Raw genomic sequence first — 16,950 nt, forward strand, 5'->3', positions numbered from 1 at the left:
ACTCTGGCCCTAAATTTTCAATAAACTGGCAGAGATGAGGATGGAGGTTTTAGAAACTGAAAACATGGGGTATTTGGACAGTCAAGGTAGGTGACTTACAATTGTGCAATAAGCACATTAGCTCAATTTCCATTAAAATGACCAGCAGTGGAACAGTTAAAAATGACGACATTTACTTATATTGTCATATTTATGTTTCAAGTTAACAGCCTCTTTGGGGGAGGGGCCATCTTTTTGTTCTATATTTGTACAGTGCCTAACACAATGGGGTCCTGGTCCATGACTGAGGCCCCTAGGGGTTACTGCAATACAACAGCCCATTGAGGTGCATGAGCTAGTTCTTAGTCAAGAAGACAACATTGCTCCAATTTATACTCATCCATATTTAGAAGGGGATTTTTTCAATCATAAATAAAAAAAACCCACTAGCACTTATGTATTTTATTGATTTATAGAAAATACTAAAGAAAAGGGTGCCTAACCATACACCGTCCAGAAATGAAAGCTTAAATTTCTGTAGCAAAGGGTGAATTCCGTAGCTGTGGGATCATGGAATTTAGGGGGCCCTAATTATACTAGGCAAGAGTTGGTTAGGGTGGATGATTATAAAGCTAAAGCAAAGTTGAGAAGTTTGAAAACCACAAAAGCGAGTTATTGCTTGTCAACTCTAATAGATTGAAAATTATTTCTGTGTTGAATCCTTGAAAAAAAGGTTTAAACCAGCCATGACATAATGAAAAATATATTTTTTTCCATGTCTCATCAGCATTTTCATCCTGTGATGGAATTTTGAAAGTTCTTTGCTGCTGCTTCCTCAGGTTTTCCAGTGATGAGATTTTAGGAGTGGGGCTCACATGAATCTATTCAAGTGTTGGTTTGAAGGTGAATTACTGTTCAAGGGAGCAGACTTAGCCCTGGTCTACACTATGAGTTTAGGTCGAATTTAGCGGCTTTAGATCGATTTAACCCTGCACCTGTCCACACGACGAAGCTGTTGTTTTCAACTTAAAGGGCTGTTAAAATCGATTTCTGTACTCCTCCCCGATGAAGGGATTAGCTCTGAAATCAACCTTGCCAGATCGAATTTAGGGTAGTGTGGACGCAATTCAACGGTATTGGCCTCTGGGAGCTATCTCAGAGTGCTCTATTGTGACTGCTCTGGATGGCGCTCTCAACTCAGATGCACTGGCCAGCTAGACAGGAAAAGCCCTGTGAACTTTTGAATCTCATTTCCTGTTTGGCCAGCATGGCAATCTGCAGCTGAGTGCAGATCTCATCAGCAGAGGTGACCATGATGGAGTCCCAGAATCGCAAAAAAGCCCCAGCATGGACCAGACGGGAGGTATGAGATCTGATCACTGTATGGGGAGACAAATCCATGCTATCAGAACTCCATTCAAAAAGACGAAATGCCCAAACATTTGAAAAAATCTCAAAGGGCATGAAGGACAGAGGCTATAACAGGGACCCACAGCAGTGCCGCATGAAACTTAAAGAGCTGAGGCAAGCCTACCAAAAAAACAGAGAGGCAAACAGCCACTCCGGGTCAGAGCCCCAGACATGCCACTTCTATGATGAGCTGCATGACATTCTAGGTGGTGCAGCCACCACTACCACACCCTTGTGCTTTGACTCCGTCAATGGAGTAGCATGCAACAGGAATGCGGGTTTTGGGGATGAGGAAGATGATGAGGAGGAGGTTGAAGATAGCTCATAGCAAGGAAGTGGAGAAACCGTTTTCCCCAACAGCCAGGAACTGTTTCTCACCCTGGACATGGAGTCAGTACCCCCCAAACCCACCCAAGGCTGCCTCCCAGATCTGCTAGGTGGAGAAGGGACCTGTGGTGAGTGTACCTTTGTAAATATTATACATGGTTTAAAAGCAAGTGTGTTTAATGATTAATTTGCCCTGGCATTTGCGGCCAGTACAGCTACTGGAAAAGTCTGCTAACGTGTCTGGGGATGGAGTGGAAATCCTCCAGGGACATCTCCATAAAGCTCTCCTGGATGTACTCCCAAAGCCTTTGCAAAGGTTTCTGGGGAGGGCAGTCTTATTCCGTCCTCCATGGTAGTACACTTTACCACACCAGGCCAGTAGCACGTAATCTGGAACCATTGCATAACAAAGCATGGCAGCGTATGGTCCCGGTGTTTGCTGGCATTCAAACAACATCAGTTCTTTATCTCTCTGTGTTATCCTCAGGAGAGTGATATCATTCCTGGTCACCTGGTTGAAATAGGGTGATTTTATTAAGAGGACATTCAGAGGTACCCATTCCTGCTGGGCTGCTTGCCTGTGGCTGAACAGAAATGTTGCCCACTGTTAGCCATGTGGTGGGGGGAGGGGTGAAGCGATCATCCCAGAGAATTGTGTGTGTGTGTGTAGTTAGTTGGGTTTGTGCTGCACATTAACCGGAAAACCGCAGCCCCCTCCTCCTTTTAAATGGCCAACCCATTTTAAATGGCCAACCCAATGGCTGCTTGGTATGGGAAATGAGGGCACTGCTGTTTGAAACCATTCCCACATGTTATGAAGGTTAAAGAAGCCAAAAGACTGTGTGTCTTACCATGGCTGCCTGCAAGCCGTGAAAAATCTCTCACACCAAACCGGCCTACCCTCAATAAGAGGCAAAATGCAACCTTGTACCAAAAGCACATGTGCTATGTAATGTTAACAGCAAGGTTTACCATGAAAGAGTCTACCCATTGTTCTCTAAAATGTGTCTTTTTAACTACCACTCTCCCTTTTTTTTCCTCCACCAGCTGCAAATGTTTCAACACTCACACTATCTTCTCCTTCCCAGAGGCTAGCGAAGGTTAGAAGGCGAAAAAAACGCACTCGCGATGAAATGTTCTCTGAGCTCATGCAGTCCTCCCACACTGAAAAAGCCCAGCAGAATGCGTGAAGGCAGACAAATGTCAGAGTCCACGAAAACACAATATGAACACAAGGACAGGTGGAAGGCTGAAGATGATAGGTGGCGTCAGCTTGGTTACAGAAAGCAAGAGGCAATGCTGAGGCCACTGGGGGAACAAACTGATATGCTCCGGCGTATGGCTGAGGTTCAGGAAAGGCAGCTTGAGCACAGACCACCGCTACAGCTCCTGTGTAACCAACCGCCCGCCTCCCCAGGTTCCATAGCCTCCTCACCCAGATGCCCAAGAACACGATGGGGGGGCCTTTGGGCACCCAACCACTCCACCCCAGAGGACTGCCCAAGCAACAGAAAGCTGGCATTCAATAAGTTTTAAAGTGCAGTGTGGTCTTGTCCTTCCCTCCTCCCCCACCCCTCCCGGGCTACCTTGGCAGTTATCCCCCTATTTGTGTGATGAAGTAATAAAAAATGCATGAATGTGAAGCAACAATGACTTTATTGCCTCTGCAAGCGGTGATTGAAGGGGAGAGGGGAGGATGGTTGGCTTATAGGGAAGTAGAGTGAACCAAGGGTTGGGGGTGTTTAATCAAGGAGAAATAAACAGAACTTTCACATCGTAGTCTGGACAGTCATGAAACTGGTTTTCAAAGCTTCTCTGATGCACAGCGTGCCCTCCTGTACTCTGATAACTGCCCTGGTGTCTGTCTGCGTGTAATCAGCGGCCAGGCGATTTGCCTCAACCTCCCACCCCACCATAAACATCTCCCCCTTACTCTCACAGAGATTGTGGAGTGCACAGCAAGAGGTAATAACAATGGGAATATTGATTTTGCTGAGGTCTATCCAAATCAGTAAACTGCGCCAGCGCACTTTTAAACATCCAAATGCACATTCTACCACTATTCTGCACTTGCTCAGCCTATAGTTGAACAGCTCCTGACGACTGTCCAGGCTGCCTGCGTACGGCTTCATGAGCCATGGCATTAAGGGGTAGGCTTATTTTCTGGTCTGGGAAGAAAGTCCCTTGCTGCAGCTTTTGAAACTTGAAGCTTCAGAGTTCCTGAAGATGCGAGCGTCATGTACCTTTCACAGCCATCCCATGTTGATGTTGGTGAAACGTCCCTTGTGATCCACCAGTGCTTGCAGCACCATTGAAAAGTACCCCTTTTGGTTTATGTACTCACTGGCTTGATGCTCCGGTGCCAAGATAGGGATATGGGTTCCGTCTATTGCCCCACCACAGTTAGGGAATCCCATTGCAGCAAAGCCATCCACTATGACCTGCACATTTCCCAGAGTCACTACCCTTGATATCAGCAGCTCTTTGATTGCGTTGGCTACTTGGATCACAGCAGCCCCCACAGTAGATTTGCCCACTCTAGATTGATGCCCGACTGACCAGTAGCTGTCTGGCGTTGCAAGCTTCCACAGGGCTATCACCACTCGCTTCTCAACTGTGAGGGTTGCTCTCATCTTGGTATTCTTGCACTTCAGGGCAGGGGAAAGCAAGTCACAAAGTTCCATGAAAGTGTCCTTACGCATGTGAAAGTTTTGCAGCCACTGGGAATTGTCCCAGACATGCAACACTATGTGGTCCCACCAGTCTGTGCTTGTTTCCCAGGCCCAGAATCGGCGTTCCATGGCATGAGCCTGCCCCATTAACACCATGATGTGCACATTGCTGGGGCCCATACTTTGTGAGAAGTCTGTGTCCATGTCTATGTCTTCATCACTCTCGTCACCGCGCTGCCATCGCCTCCTCGCCTGGTTTTGCTTTTGCAGGTTCTTGTTCTGCATATACTGCAGGATAATGCATGTGGTGTTTACAGTGCTCATAATTGTGGCAGTGATCTGAGCGGGCTCCATGCTTGCCGTGCTATGGCATCTACTCTGAAAAAAGGCGCGAAGCGATTGTCTGCTGTTGCTCTGATGGAGGGAGGGGCAACTGACGACATGACTTACAGGGTTGTCACACAGAATGGCCCCCTCAAGCATTGAACTCAAAACCCTGGGTTTAGCAGGTCAATGCTCAAAATTCACGGCGGGGGGGGGGGGAGCAAATGAATACAAAAAAAATCTGGTCTCTTTATTGTTTTGATCCACCTCATCTCTCTTAGGCTGGCAGCAAATGGTGCAGTACGACTGCTAGCCATCGTCGTCTCCCATTATGCCCAGGCGCCCCTGACCGACCTCACCGAGGCTGGCCAGGAGCACACGTCTGCCCAGGTGCCCCCAACTGACCTCGCCGAGGTCGGCTAAAAGAGCACCCAGGAGACAATGACGATGGCTACCAGTCGTAATGCACCGTCTGCTGCCAAAAGGCAATGAGCTGCTGCTGTGTAGCAATGAAGTACCATGTCTGCCAGCACCGAGGAGACGTACGGTATGTGGTATGTCGTCTGCACGGGTAACCCAGGAAAAAAGGCAAGAAACGATTTATTGCCGTTGCTTTCATGGGGGGGGGGGGCTGACAACATTTACCCATAACCACCCGCGACAATGTTTTTGCCCCATCAGGCATTGGGAGCTCAACCCAGAATTCCAATGGGCAGTGGAGACTGAGGGAACTGTGGGATAGCTACCAACAGTGCAATGCTCCAAAAGTCGACGCTAGCCTTGGTACTGTGGATGCACTCTGCTGACTTAATGGTCTTAATGGTCTTAAGTGGGGACACACAATCAACTGTATAAAATCGATTTCTAAAAAATCGACTTCTATAAATTCGACCTAATTTCGTAGTGTAGACATACCCTTAGTGAGGAAATGGAGTGATGTGACTGAATAGATAAGAATCAGATTATCACTGGCTCCTTCAGAGGTGTACAAGACTCAGAGAGGGAGCAAAGAACATTCTCCATGAAATAGCGGCCAATCAGAGTGGCAGCCCCTATGTTCTTCTGGATTTACAGGCTGCATTTCTCCAGAGATCCCATTGGTGCAAGTCACTTCCAAAACCTTATTGTAGAGAAGGCTAGGCTCCCTTCATGAGCTCCTGCTGTTGCAGCAAACTCTACATCTTCCCCCATGTGCCAGTGGCCCACAGAGAAGAAGGATGGTCCTGTGGTAAAGGCATTGGACTGGAGCTCAGGAGATCTAGGCTAAATTCCTGACTCTTCCACAGATTCCCTCTGGGTTACCTTGAGTAAGATACTTAGGATCTATGACCCAACAAAGAACATAAAAACATAAGAAAGGCCACACTGGGTCAGACCAAAGGTCCATCCAGCCCAGCATCCCATCCTCCGACAGTAGCCAATGCCAGGTGCCCCAGAGGGAATGAATAGAACAGGTAATCATCAAGTGATCCATTCCCAAGCACATTTAACTTTAAGCATGCAAGTCATCCCATTTATTTCAATTGGAGTACTCACATGCTTAAGGTTAAGCCCATACCTAAGTGTTTTACTAGATCAGACCCTTAATTTTTCTGCATTTTCCAGTTCCCCTTCTATAAAGTGGGGATATTAACATTTCCTTTGTCTTCTCTATTTAGATTGCAAGACCTCTGAATCACAGACTGTCTCCTACTACATGTATGAACAGCACCTAGCACAATGGGGCCCTGATTGTGGTTGAGGCCCCCAGGTGCTATTGTAGTACCAAGAATAAATAATATGTCCCATAAAGATGTCAGTGCTATTTGTGAAAGAACAGATTTGATTTTTCTGACTGACTGAAATCTTGTCATGGAGTTTTTGCATTATCCTTTCCAATTCAACACAATCTATTGGTGGTCATAAAATGTCCTCATCTTTAAAAACAACAATTAACAACATCTTGATTGACAGCCAAGGACTTAATGATATAACTATAGAAATATTGTTACAAAGGGCAAAAAACAACAAAATGAAGGACTGGCATCATATTCAGGGCAAGCAAGCGAGACCACTCACGGATTATCTTTAAATTACTTTTTTAACACATCGTTTCTCATTTGTCTCTCTAGCCCTTAGCATCTGGATCTTGTTTAAAGTAGAAATTGGGCTCTTAGATAGGATTTTTAGTTGCTGATGAATAGTTTTATGAAAAGATGTTTGCTGCGCTGAGAGAGAATACACACACTAAATTTATGGACTTATTCAAACATATTAGAGGCTGCCTGACATATATCAAATAACTTTCCAGTAATAACCACAAACACACAGAGGAGCACAAGTGGAATTATCTACTCCCTGCTATGGTTTCTGGAGCTCCACCAGAAACTCAAATAAGAATCAACTATCATATTACTCAAGTTAAGCATGTTGGGGAACATTCTACAGTCAGCCTGCAATCTCACATAAATTAGTTTCTATCTGCATATATTAGGAAGGTGTTTGGATATTGCACATATAAAATAAGAGGACAATTAAGTTCACAGTAAAGAAATACAAACATGCATTTTCATACATTTCAGAAGTTGCTTATCACAATAATTAATTAAATGCATTTTGTGATGGAACTGCAAAGCAAGGGACTGCGGTTCACCCATACCCCGGACAAGGGGAGCTGCGAGCAGCTGTACCTGCTGACGCTCAGGTAAACAAAGCATCTCGCGACCCGGCAGGGGCTTGCCCTGAACAAGCCATGAACCAAGTTTGGGAACCCCTGCCCTAGGAGCTTGGGCTACAGAGTGGCCTCAATAATTAGAATTTTAATTAATGTCAGAATGCTCTAAATATATGGTTATACTCAGATCCCACAGGAATGGAGTTCCTGATTTAGATTTTGTGTTCTGTCTCATGCAAATATTTTCTACCTGAATAAACTGTTTTCCATCATGTGATTATAACCTTTAAGCATATGTCTACACTGCAATTAAAAACCTGTGGCTGGCTCATGCCAGCTGACTTGGGCTTGCAGGGCTTGGGTTAAGGGGCTGTTTAATTGTGATGCAGACATTCAGGCTCAGGCTGGAGCCGGGGATCCAGGACCCTGCAAGATGGGAGGGTCCAGAGCTCAGGCTGCAGCCTGAGCCCAAATGTCTACACTGCAACTAAACAGCCCCTTTGGCCAAAGTCAGCTGGCATGGGCCAGCCCTGGGTGTCTAACTGCAGTGTAGACATACCCTAAGAGTGCTGCTCATCTGAGAATCTTATATCATTCTTATAACAAATTCTTTTATTTTCTTTGGCTCATTTTATCCATTTTGGTCATGCTTTAGTCTTAACACTTATGTACTGTATGCATTAACCCTATACTTTTATTAAGTAGCTATTTATATCTAGTGCAGTTATAAATATCTTGCTGCATTTCAAATAAAAAAGGCAATATATCTGGTTTGCTTATCATTTTACCAGAACTGAGTGTCTTCGTACTCTGTCAGTGTATAAAAAAATACATTTATGCCAAAATTACATTCTGGACAGCACATCTTATGGCAACCATACATTTATACAGTACATTAAGAAGTTTCTGTCTCAGTTTTGACATACTTTTTAGGGCTGATTTCAGACCCTTTCGTTAAATGTGTGTTACTATAGTATATTAATGTTTATAATAAAGACAACTTACTGGAGGTCCAGTTTCCCCTTTTGGCCCTCTTGTATTCTCCATTTCAAACATTTTGTTAAGATCTTCATAATCATAACTGTAACTTTGAACATCAATTTCATAACCGTTTTCTGCATCATAAGTCTCGTCAGCATCAAATGCACCTTCCTCCCATGGATTGAGCTGATTATCCAAAGACAGGTCTACGGTAGCCCTGTATAGTGTGGTGTTTAAGATTTGCTGCATTTCCAGGGGTTCGTCTGAATGCTGCTTGGCCTTTACTTGTGTTTTTGCATCTTTGATCTTACTCTGTTTTACATGAGAAATGAGGAAGGGATCACTTTTTCCACCTGCATCTTCTGTGGCATTATCTGAACTATTTTGAGGTGATCCCAGGATTTTTTTGGTGCCATTCCTCTTTTTGATCAAGCCCTGTTGATGAATTGACAGACTGAAGTTTTCCTGGACACTTGCTTCAGGTCTAATTGTTGTGGACTGAGGTTCAGATTTTACACGCTCTGATGGAGTAACAGTTCTTAATGCTAAAGATTCAGGTAGGGTATGGATTGGTGCAGTATTGTTAATAGGAAGGCTTAATGCTTCTTTCTGTGTGTACAATGATTTATGTTCAGATTGGTTGTTGTCACCAAACTGTTTGCTTGGAAAGTTTACAGACACCCCAGCTAATGTGTCGGGAGGTGCTGGCAGAGATCGGTATGTTTCAGCGTGGCGACACTGCTGTTTTACATATTTACAATAGTTTGCAGAGGCTTGTGCAGAGGGGATAATATCCAGTTGACATATTATTCCTTCAAAGCTGACAGACTGAGAGTTCATCCGTCCTAAGGTAAACAAACCATCCAAATCAAATATCTGTACTTTAGAAAGTGTTTCCCTGCTGTAATATTTCTTTCCACACTCAGCAAACATTGAGACTGCCTTGTCTCTAATGTCAATAGCAAATGAATGCCATTGTTCATCATGAATACTGTAATCAAAATATACAGACTGCTTCCCTCCAATATATACCACTACCTTCCTTGGTAGCAACTGTACACCAAACTGCAGTCTGTTTTTGTTTCTAATACTGAAAAGAAAAGCATTGTTTACTCTATAAGAGTGTAGCCCAATCAATAATGTGAACTGATTCCCTAGACTTGATGGTATGACTTGAGTGATAGGGGATTCAATGTGAGCATCTCCGGTTAAAACAATGCCTGATGCTGTTAAGTGAACCCCCTGAGGTAATGGAACAGACGACAAGGGCATTGTAGACACTGTTGATGGATGTTGTGTGTCTTTCCCACCAAGGCCTAACTGGTGAAGAACATCTATGCCTGCAAAAGAAACAAAAAGAGGAGGGGGGGATGTATTATTGTTTTATTTCATTCATATGCTCATAAATTGATATATATGCATATATAGCATATAGACACACACACACTAATATCAATACCATCATCTGAATACAATTATATTTCACAGAATGAATGTACTGTATACTGTTAGGTCACTAAATCCCAAAGTAAGATGCATCAGTCAGTGATTTAAATGGAGAGCAGAAACCTGACTAAAGTCAGCTAAACTAATGAACAAAACAATCCCCAAGTTGTTTTTTAAAACCTGAGACCCAGCTTGTCTCCTCACTTGGTTCACCCACAGGAGGTGCTATGAGGGGAGGAATCTGTGTGATGATTCCTTCATAGAGACACCCCCACACACCATGCACATCATTATCCTATGGGCAGGGGGAGTTGCCCTCTTTGCAAAAGTCCCACTCCCAAATTTGACAGGAATTGAGGAAGAGAGGACCCATGCTTCCACTTTGGTTCTGGCCTCCTACACTCCCCTGGCTTCGATAGAATGACCCCAATGTTGCCAAGGACTCTCCCCAGCCATAACTCCTGCTGCTGTATAGCATGGAGATTGAGAACTGTCCATGTACATTTATTCCCAGTACTACAGTGGGATTACGACTTGGTGAGAATATTCTCACAGCATTCTACACTCCAACAAGCTCCCAAAACTTAAAACATGGAGCAGCTAATTTACAAAATGGAACAGTTCCCAATTCCTGTCCTCTCTCCATTTTCCAACAGACTGAAAGCAGAATCCCCACTTACTCTAAATTCACATCCTCACTACTAATCTGCCACTTTCAAGCTGGCAAGAGGTCATGGATTACTTACATACCACCACAGTACCCTCCTTTAAAATACTTCTTTTAAATTAGACAAAACATGCTGCACTTTTTTCTGTTAATCACTCATGCTACAATGCTTTACCCTGTGGCATAAATAACATTGCCGAAAACACAAGGTAGAATTTTGTTTAAAGATGGATGACCAGCATATTAGCACAGCAACAGCTCACCAAGTACAATAAGGGAACCTCCGGTTAGGCAGAGAGGTAAGCCTGACAGCGGAGATATTGAGTGTATTGTGGATATGCTGCATTTGGTACGTGAGGAGGAAAGCTGCTGCCATTCCATCAGGGTGCCCCACCCACCACGCAGTAATGAGGCTGGCTTAGAAGGAATGGGATAGCCCTCAGTTGCAGATATCTGTACCACGAGACAGTCAGGGGAAGAGGAAAATAAAGATTTTCCCAGAGGGACAAAGGGTGGTAGCTCAATGACAACGTTTGTACTCCTCTTCCTCTGCTGAGTTTACTCGTAAAGGGCATAGAGGAGGTAAACCATGCAGAAGCAGTCTGACCATGCAAAGGAGAAATAGGCCAGGTAAGGGAGGGGAATCAGCAGGACAAAAGTGCCAGTGCTCTCCATCGTTTAGCTCTTAGGCTAAAAAGTCCCCATCCTGCCCCCATCCTTTCTGTTGATCAAGAGGCTGCAGCTATACAGAAATGATTTAAACTAGGATTTCATTATAGTGGAAGAGAGAAAAATGTTGTAATCCATTAACATGTAGCACTCACGAGATTGCTACTACAAGTGTGTGGGTCACCTCAGAAGGATCCTTGCTGTACAAACTAGTTTTGGCCCTGAGTGGGGAATAAAATCCTATTTCCTCCCAGAGGGTGAATATATTCTGATCAATTAATAGAGATGAGAGAGTAGGCCTCTGGTTGAATTTGTTTGGTATCCAACAGTGGGACCATTAAGCTATTACCCCTGCCTGGGGAGAGATTAGTATTTTCCATCGTATTTTGGCAGAGGGTACTTTGTGCTATGTAATTTGTGTTTGCATTATGTAAATAAAGCTGAGGCTTTTTAACTATTAAGTGGTTTAAATGAAATTGGGAGTGGCCAGTGGAGGCTAAGGATTTCTGCCAAGGTTAAGGGAGTGGAGGCATAGCTACAAATAAAATGAAAAGACAGCAATTGAAACAAATGGATATTCACAATATTAGATTTCCTTTTCCAACTCTCCCACTCTCTGTTTACTGAGCATATTAGTAGCAAATGTTAAGAATAGACACATCTTGGCTCAGTTTCTATAGATAATACAAAAAAGCTGGAGATTTCCTTGGAAGTGTTTTAAAAATTGGAACCAAAAGCATAAACCTGAGTGCACTGTACAGCTTGAAAATTAATTACACACCTTTACAGAGTTTGCAGTAGTGCCAAGATTGTACTGGCAGGTAGCCAGCACAGACCGGGGCAACGGAAAGCATATCTTTGGAGAAAATCATAGATACCTGACAATTTCTTAGGATGCCACAAAGTAATTACCGTATATACTCATTCATAAGCCGAATATTTTTGGTAAAAAAGTGACACATCAAAGAGTGGGGGTCAGCTTATAAACGGGTCTACACCAAAATTTGATGATTTTAAACTCTATGGAATCATTGAATTGAATATCTAATACATTGTCATTTTGTTTACCTGGAGTGTTCACAGACATGGAGCCCCTCAGCTCTCTGTGGCCACGGTTCACCATTCCCAGCCAACGGGAGCTGCGGGAAGTGATGCCACGTCCCGTAGCTCCCATTGGCTGGGAACGGCGAACTGCGGCCACTGGGAAGTGAGGGGCTCCATGCCTGTGAACGCTCCAGGTACCACAAACAAAACGTCCAGGCCCACTAGCGGCTTACCCTAATGGGCCAGGAGCCAAAGTTTGCCAACCCCTGAAATATAGGGCAGGCTTATGAAAGGGTCTTACAGTTTTTGGTATTTTTACCTATCCATCTTGGGGGGGTCAGCTTATAAACAAATGGGCTAATGAACAAGTATATGTGGTAATTTATCCAGGCTGTATTTTAATCCATCATAAACTAATAGGAAATACTTGATTGCTATGCAACTGCCAAATTTAATGCATCTGGTAATGAAAAATCATGATTTGCCATGGGCTAGATTCTGCTTAGTCATGACATGTGTGCACAGGGGGAAGAAGTACTTGCATTGCTCTTGCAAAGACCAGGTAAAATTATAGTTCCTATGCTCTGGGGAGTGCAGGTGCTCCCCTGAGGAAATGACACCCCAAAGGAGGCAGCAGCCATGGCTCTGAGCCCTCTACGCAGTGGCCAGCTGAGGCGGTTGGCTGCACAGGATGGAACAAATTGCACCCTACAAAAGGTTTGGTGCTACCCCCAGGGGAAGTGTCCTCCTAATTCCAGGCTGTGCCTAAATGGCACATTTTAACGCTATAAACACCTTACGTTTGTGATGGATTGTGTTTGTGTTTGCAAAACGACATGCGTAAGCACGGACTTTGTCAGAAGGATCAGCGTTGAAGGATAAATCAGAGATGGCTCAAACAAATTGGGCTATTAATTATTTTTTTAAATCACTGTCCATTAAAAATACTGTACCTCCCTCTGAAGTAATAACACAACTGCCCAAAGTCAGGCAGTTCAAATGTAAAGATGACATTGATGGACTTAATACAATCCTATCGCCTTTAGAAATACAGCACAGGAAGGAGGCCCTCAATAACCTAGCTAAGAGCTTCCCTCTTAAAAATGCATCAGCACAGTATTATCACAGAGCTTGATTGTGTCAGATACACTTAGCCCAGAGAAAGGGACAGCAGTGCTGTGAGGTGCCACACTGCCCTAGGGAAACACTAGGAGGCATTGTGCTTCAAAGAGCCAGAATTTCTTCCAGAGCTTAGAGGCTACTTGTCTGCTGCCACACTCCTTAGCTGGGTGCAGTATACTCCCTCCAGTGCAGCCAGCCTGCTCCATTGGCCAGTGCGTGTTGTGTTTGGCATGGGGAGGGAAAAATGAAGCTCTGGCCCTGGCTTCTTTAGGGTACTGTGCACCACCAAAGGAGTAGGTCCAGAGTGCAGGGATTACACTGGCCCTTGCATGGGCTCTGGAAGGGGGACCACAGCTCCTTATATGCCCCCCATCCCACTATTGTGCACCCATTTAAGAACCAGCCAGAATCTTGCCCATAATGGTTGACTAGGTAGCTCAGAGGATTTGTAATAGGATATAGACACTTTCATCCCCAGATCAATGACCAAAAGTTATTACTTCATGATGGCTATTCAGTGGCCTGTGGGCAGTGGTGAGCTGGAGCCGGTTCACACCGGTTCGCAAGAACCGGTTGTTAAATTTAGAAGCCGGTGCAGAACCAGTTGGTAAAGGGGCTGGCAGGTGGGCAAACTCCATCGGCCACATCCGGCCCGTGGGACCGTCCTGTCCGGCCCACCTGAGCTCCCAGCTGGGGAGGATCCCCCAGCCCCTCCCCCGCTTCCCCCCCCCTCACAGAGCCCCAGCGCGCCACGCCGCCAGCGCCAGTGCTCTGGGCAGTTCTGCAGCTCCTGTCGCTTTGAGTGGCATGGTAAGGGGGTGGGGCTGCGAGCTCCAGCGGGCCGCGCAGCATCCATACACGCTGTCCTGAGCAGCATGGTAAGGGGGCTGGGCCGGGGCTGGGAGGAGGGGTTGGATAAGGGGCAGGGAGCGGTTGGAGGGGTTGGAGTTTCTGGGGTGGTGGTCAGGGGACGGGGAATGGGGGGCTTGGGTAGGCGTGGGAGTTCCGGGGTCTGTTGGGGTGGTGGTGGATGGGGTCAGGGCAGTCAAGGGACAGGGAGCGGGGTGAGTTGGGTAAGGGGTTGGGTCCTGCAGGGCTGTTAGGGTGGAGGGTCTCAGGAGGGGGTGGTCAGGGACAAGGAGTGGAGGGGTTGATGGGTTGTGGGTTCTGAGGGAGGTAGTCGGCGGGGCAGGATGTGCGTTGGGGTCGGATGGGTGGGGGAGACAGGCATGTGGGGCTTGTACTCACCGCGTGGTTCCCTACCAGGTCTTTGTTGGCACTTTGGCAGCGGGTCCTTCACTTGCACCGGGAGAAGGAACCGCCGCCAAAATGCCGCCGAAAACCCGGAGTGAGTGAAGACCCCGCCCACCTCCCCGCCACCGAAGTGCCACCGAGGATCCAGTAGGGAACCGGTTATTAGGATTTTGGGAGCCCATCACTGCCTGTGGGAATGAGGTTTGTGGTCTTAACGGTTCAGTATGTGTGCCCAAATCACAAAAATCATCACTACAACTGGAACCTAACAGGTGAAGAACTGAAGGGCCATGGAATTTGAGCTGCACTCCCACCTCTAGAGTTTATCCTTCTAGCTGGTTGTTGTGATTCATTGTGGGGAGGTAGTATGGGAAGACTATTTGGTGAATGGCTCAAATATTTCAGTTTACAGAGCTTTAAAAGAAATTATGAATAAATAAGTTAATGAGCAGCAGTCATTTTGCATATTAAATGGAGAAAGGTCTAAGATGGCAAGCCTCCTGTGACTTCAAAGTTCCAAGTTAAATATCCTTATCCATCAACACGAGTACTGTAACCTTGCAGTGTTTTCATCCTTATGATTTCTAAAATCAATAATATTCATTTTCATTTCATGGCCTTTTTTTCAATAAACTGTATGGGTGGAAATGTCATTGGTGAATCTGGTTGTCATTTAAGCAAGTGAGAAGAGTAAACATGGACATCACAGTAGAGGTGAGCTAAAAGGTGGACTGTTTGCTGAGACACTTGAAATCCGCAGCACACAAACTTTCTAAAGTCAGTGTGAGTGGGAGTGAAAATCACGTTAGTATCTGTGCCAACAACCGTAGAGAAATTGTGCTCAATTCTTGGTTCCTCATTCTGTTTATTTTGAAAAGTACCCGATGCTCCAAGAGTTTTTAGAAGCTATTCTCTTAGTTTGCTAAGATACAAAAGCAGGATAAATTTAGTTTTTCTTGTTTCAAAGAATGGAAAAAAGAATCTCTCTAATTCCATCATAAAAGAATAATGGAAAAAGGAAAAGAACCAAAGATCCTCGTGAAAAAGAAAGCATAAATGCTTTTTACACCCGCAATATACTAGTGCCCTATGAACAAGTGATAGCTCAGGAGAGGGCTAAAAACAAAGCAAGCACAGAATGGAAAAAGAGACACAAAAGATTAAGTAGCAACAAATCACCCCAACTATACTGCCATACTCACACTGTCTATGTCCTAACATGCAGCTACAAACTGTTTCTGGGTATTTGATTTCTGGTCAAGTGTGTGGGTTTTTTGGTCGCTTTTGAATACATAAAGTTTGGTTTTAGCTTTCAAAATTCATCATGGGTTTTAGGAACATGTAATCCTCTGAACTCTTTCCCCATTATGAAAGCCATTATTTTCTATACCCATTAAAGGTCAGTTGTTTTCCCTTATGTATGTCTGCACATCATCTGTCTTCACTTACTCTTTTACCCAGTAAATAAGAGCATATTTGTCACACAAATTGCTATGGCTTTTGCAGCCTGATGCTTTTCTCCTTCTTCCCTAATGCCCTGCAAAATTCATTGAGTTGTTCCATCACTGAGGGTATGGGGAGTGAAGGGGGGTGGTGGAATAAACTTTGGCTCTCTCTCTTCCCTATCCCTTTGTGGCACCATCCACCAATAGTAGTGAAGACCACTGAAAAACCAACAGCCCCTCCCCCCAGTTTTTGGCCACTGAAAACTGCAAAATTTAAAGTTTTTTGTGTTTTTCATCTAAAACCTCAAAAAATTGCCAGAAATGGATTTTAACATGTCAAAATGTAAACATCCACCAAAAAGCCATTTTCCACTGAAAAATACATTGCCAGGAAATTTTCAACCAGCTCTAGGCACCGCATTGGGAGTCAGGTGACCTGGATGCCCAGTTCACCAGCAGATATATAATCATAACAGCCCCAAATAATGACAGCACAAGAGACTGAAACTGCAGTGTTGTGTGGCAACAGTGACATATAAACTGCAGCAATCACTATGTAGCATTGTCAGAATACAACACCCTGATTGTTTTATGGCTCTGCATTTCCATCCTACCTTCAGGAGGGCTGACACATTTTGTATAGTGGGGGTGCTGAGAGCCATTGAACCAAACTGTGAACCCTGGGTATGATGAAACCACTTTAAGCCAGGGGGTGTGTCAGCACCCCCAGTACCTTTAGTTCCAACACCTATGTCTCTCTTATCTCTTTTTGCTATCCCTGCCACTCATGGCAGCTGTGAGGAAGATAGGGTGACCAGATGTCCCGATTTTATAGAGACAGTCCCGATTTTTGGGTCTTTTTCTTATATAGGCTCCTATTACCCCCCACCCCATCTCGATTTTTCACATTTGCTGTCCGGTTACCCTAGAGGACGAGCTACTTGGGGTGTCCTCCCC

At 44.9% G+C, this 16,950-nt stretch overlaps 1 protein-coding gene across 4 annotated transcripts in view; it reads right to left on the reverse strand.

Annotated features, from left to right (window-relative positions):
- COL24A1 (collagen type XXIV alpha 1 chain) overlaps positions 1 to 16,950 on the reverse strand; it is a 254,256-nt gene that overhangs the window by 216,155 nt on the left and 21,151 nt on the right. For all 4 annotated transcript variants that reach the window (XM_045027373.1, XM_045027372.1, XM_045027371.1 and 1 more), the window contains exon 3: positions 8,371 to 9,686. In XM_045027373.1, coding sequence (XP_044883308.1) covers positions 8,371 to 9,686 — 1,316 coding nt within the window. The remainder of the gene's footprint in view (positions 1 to 8,370; positions 9,687 to 16,950) is intronic.

The sequence above is a fragment of the Mauremys mutica genome, chromosome 8 (genome assembly GCF_020497125.1).
Source record: "Mauremys mutica isolate MM-2020 ecotype Southern chromosome 8, ASM2049712v1, whole genome shotgun sequence".
NCBI classification, from domain to species: Eukaryota; Metazoa; Chordata; order Testudines; family Geoemydidae; genus Mauremys; species Mauremys mutica.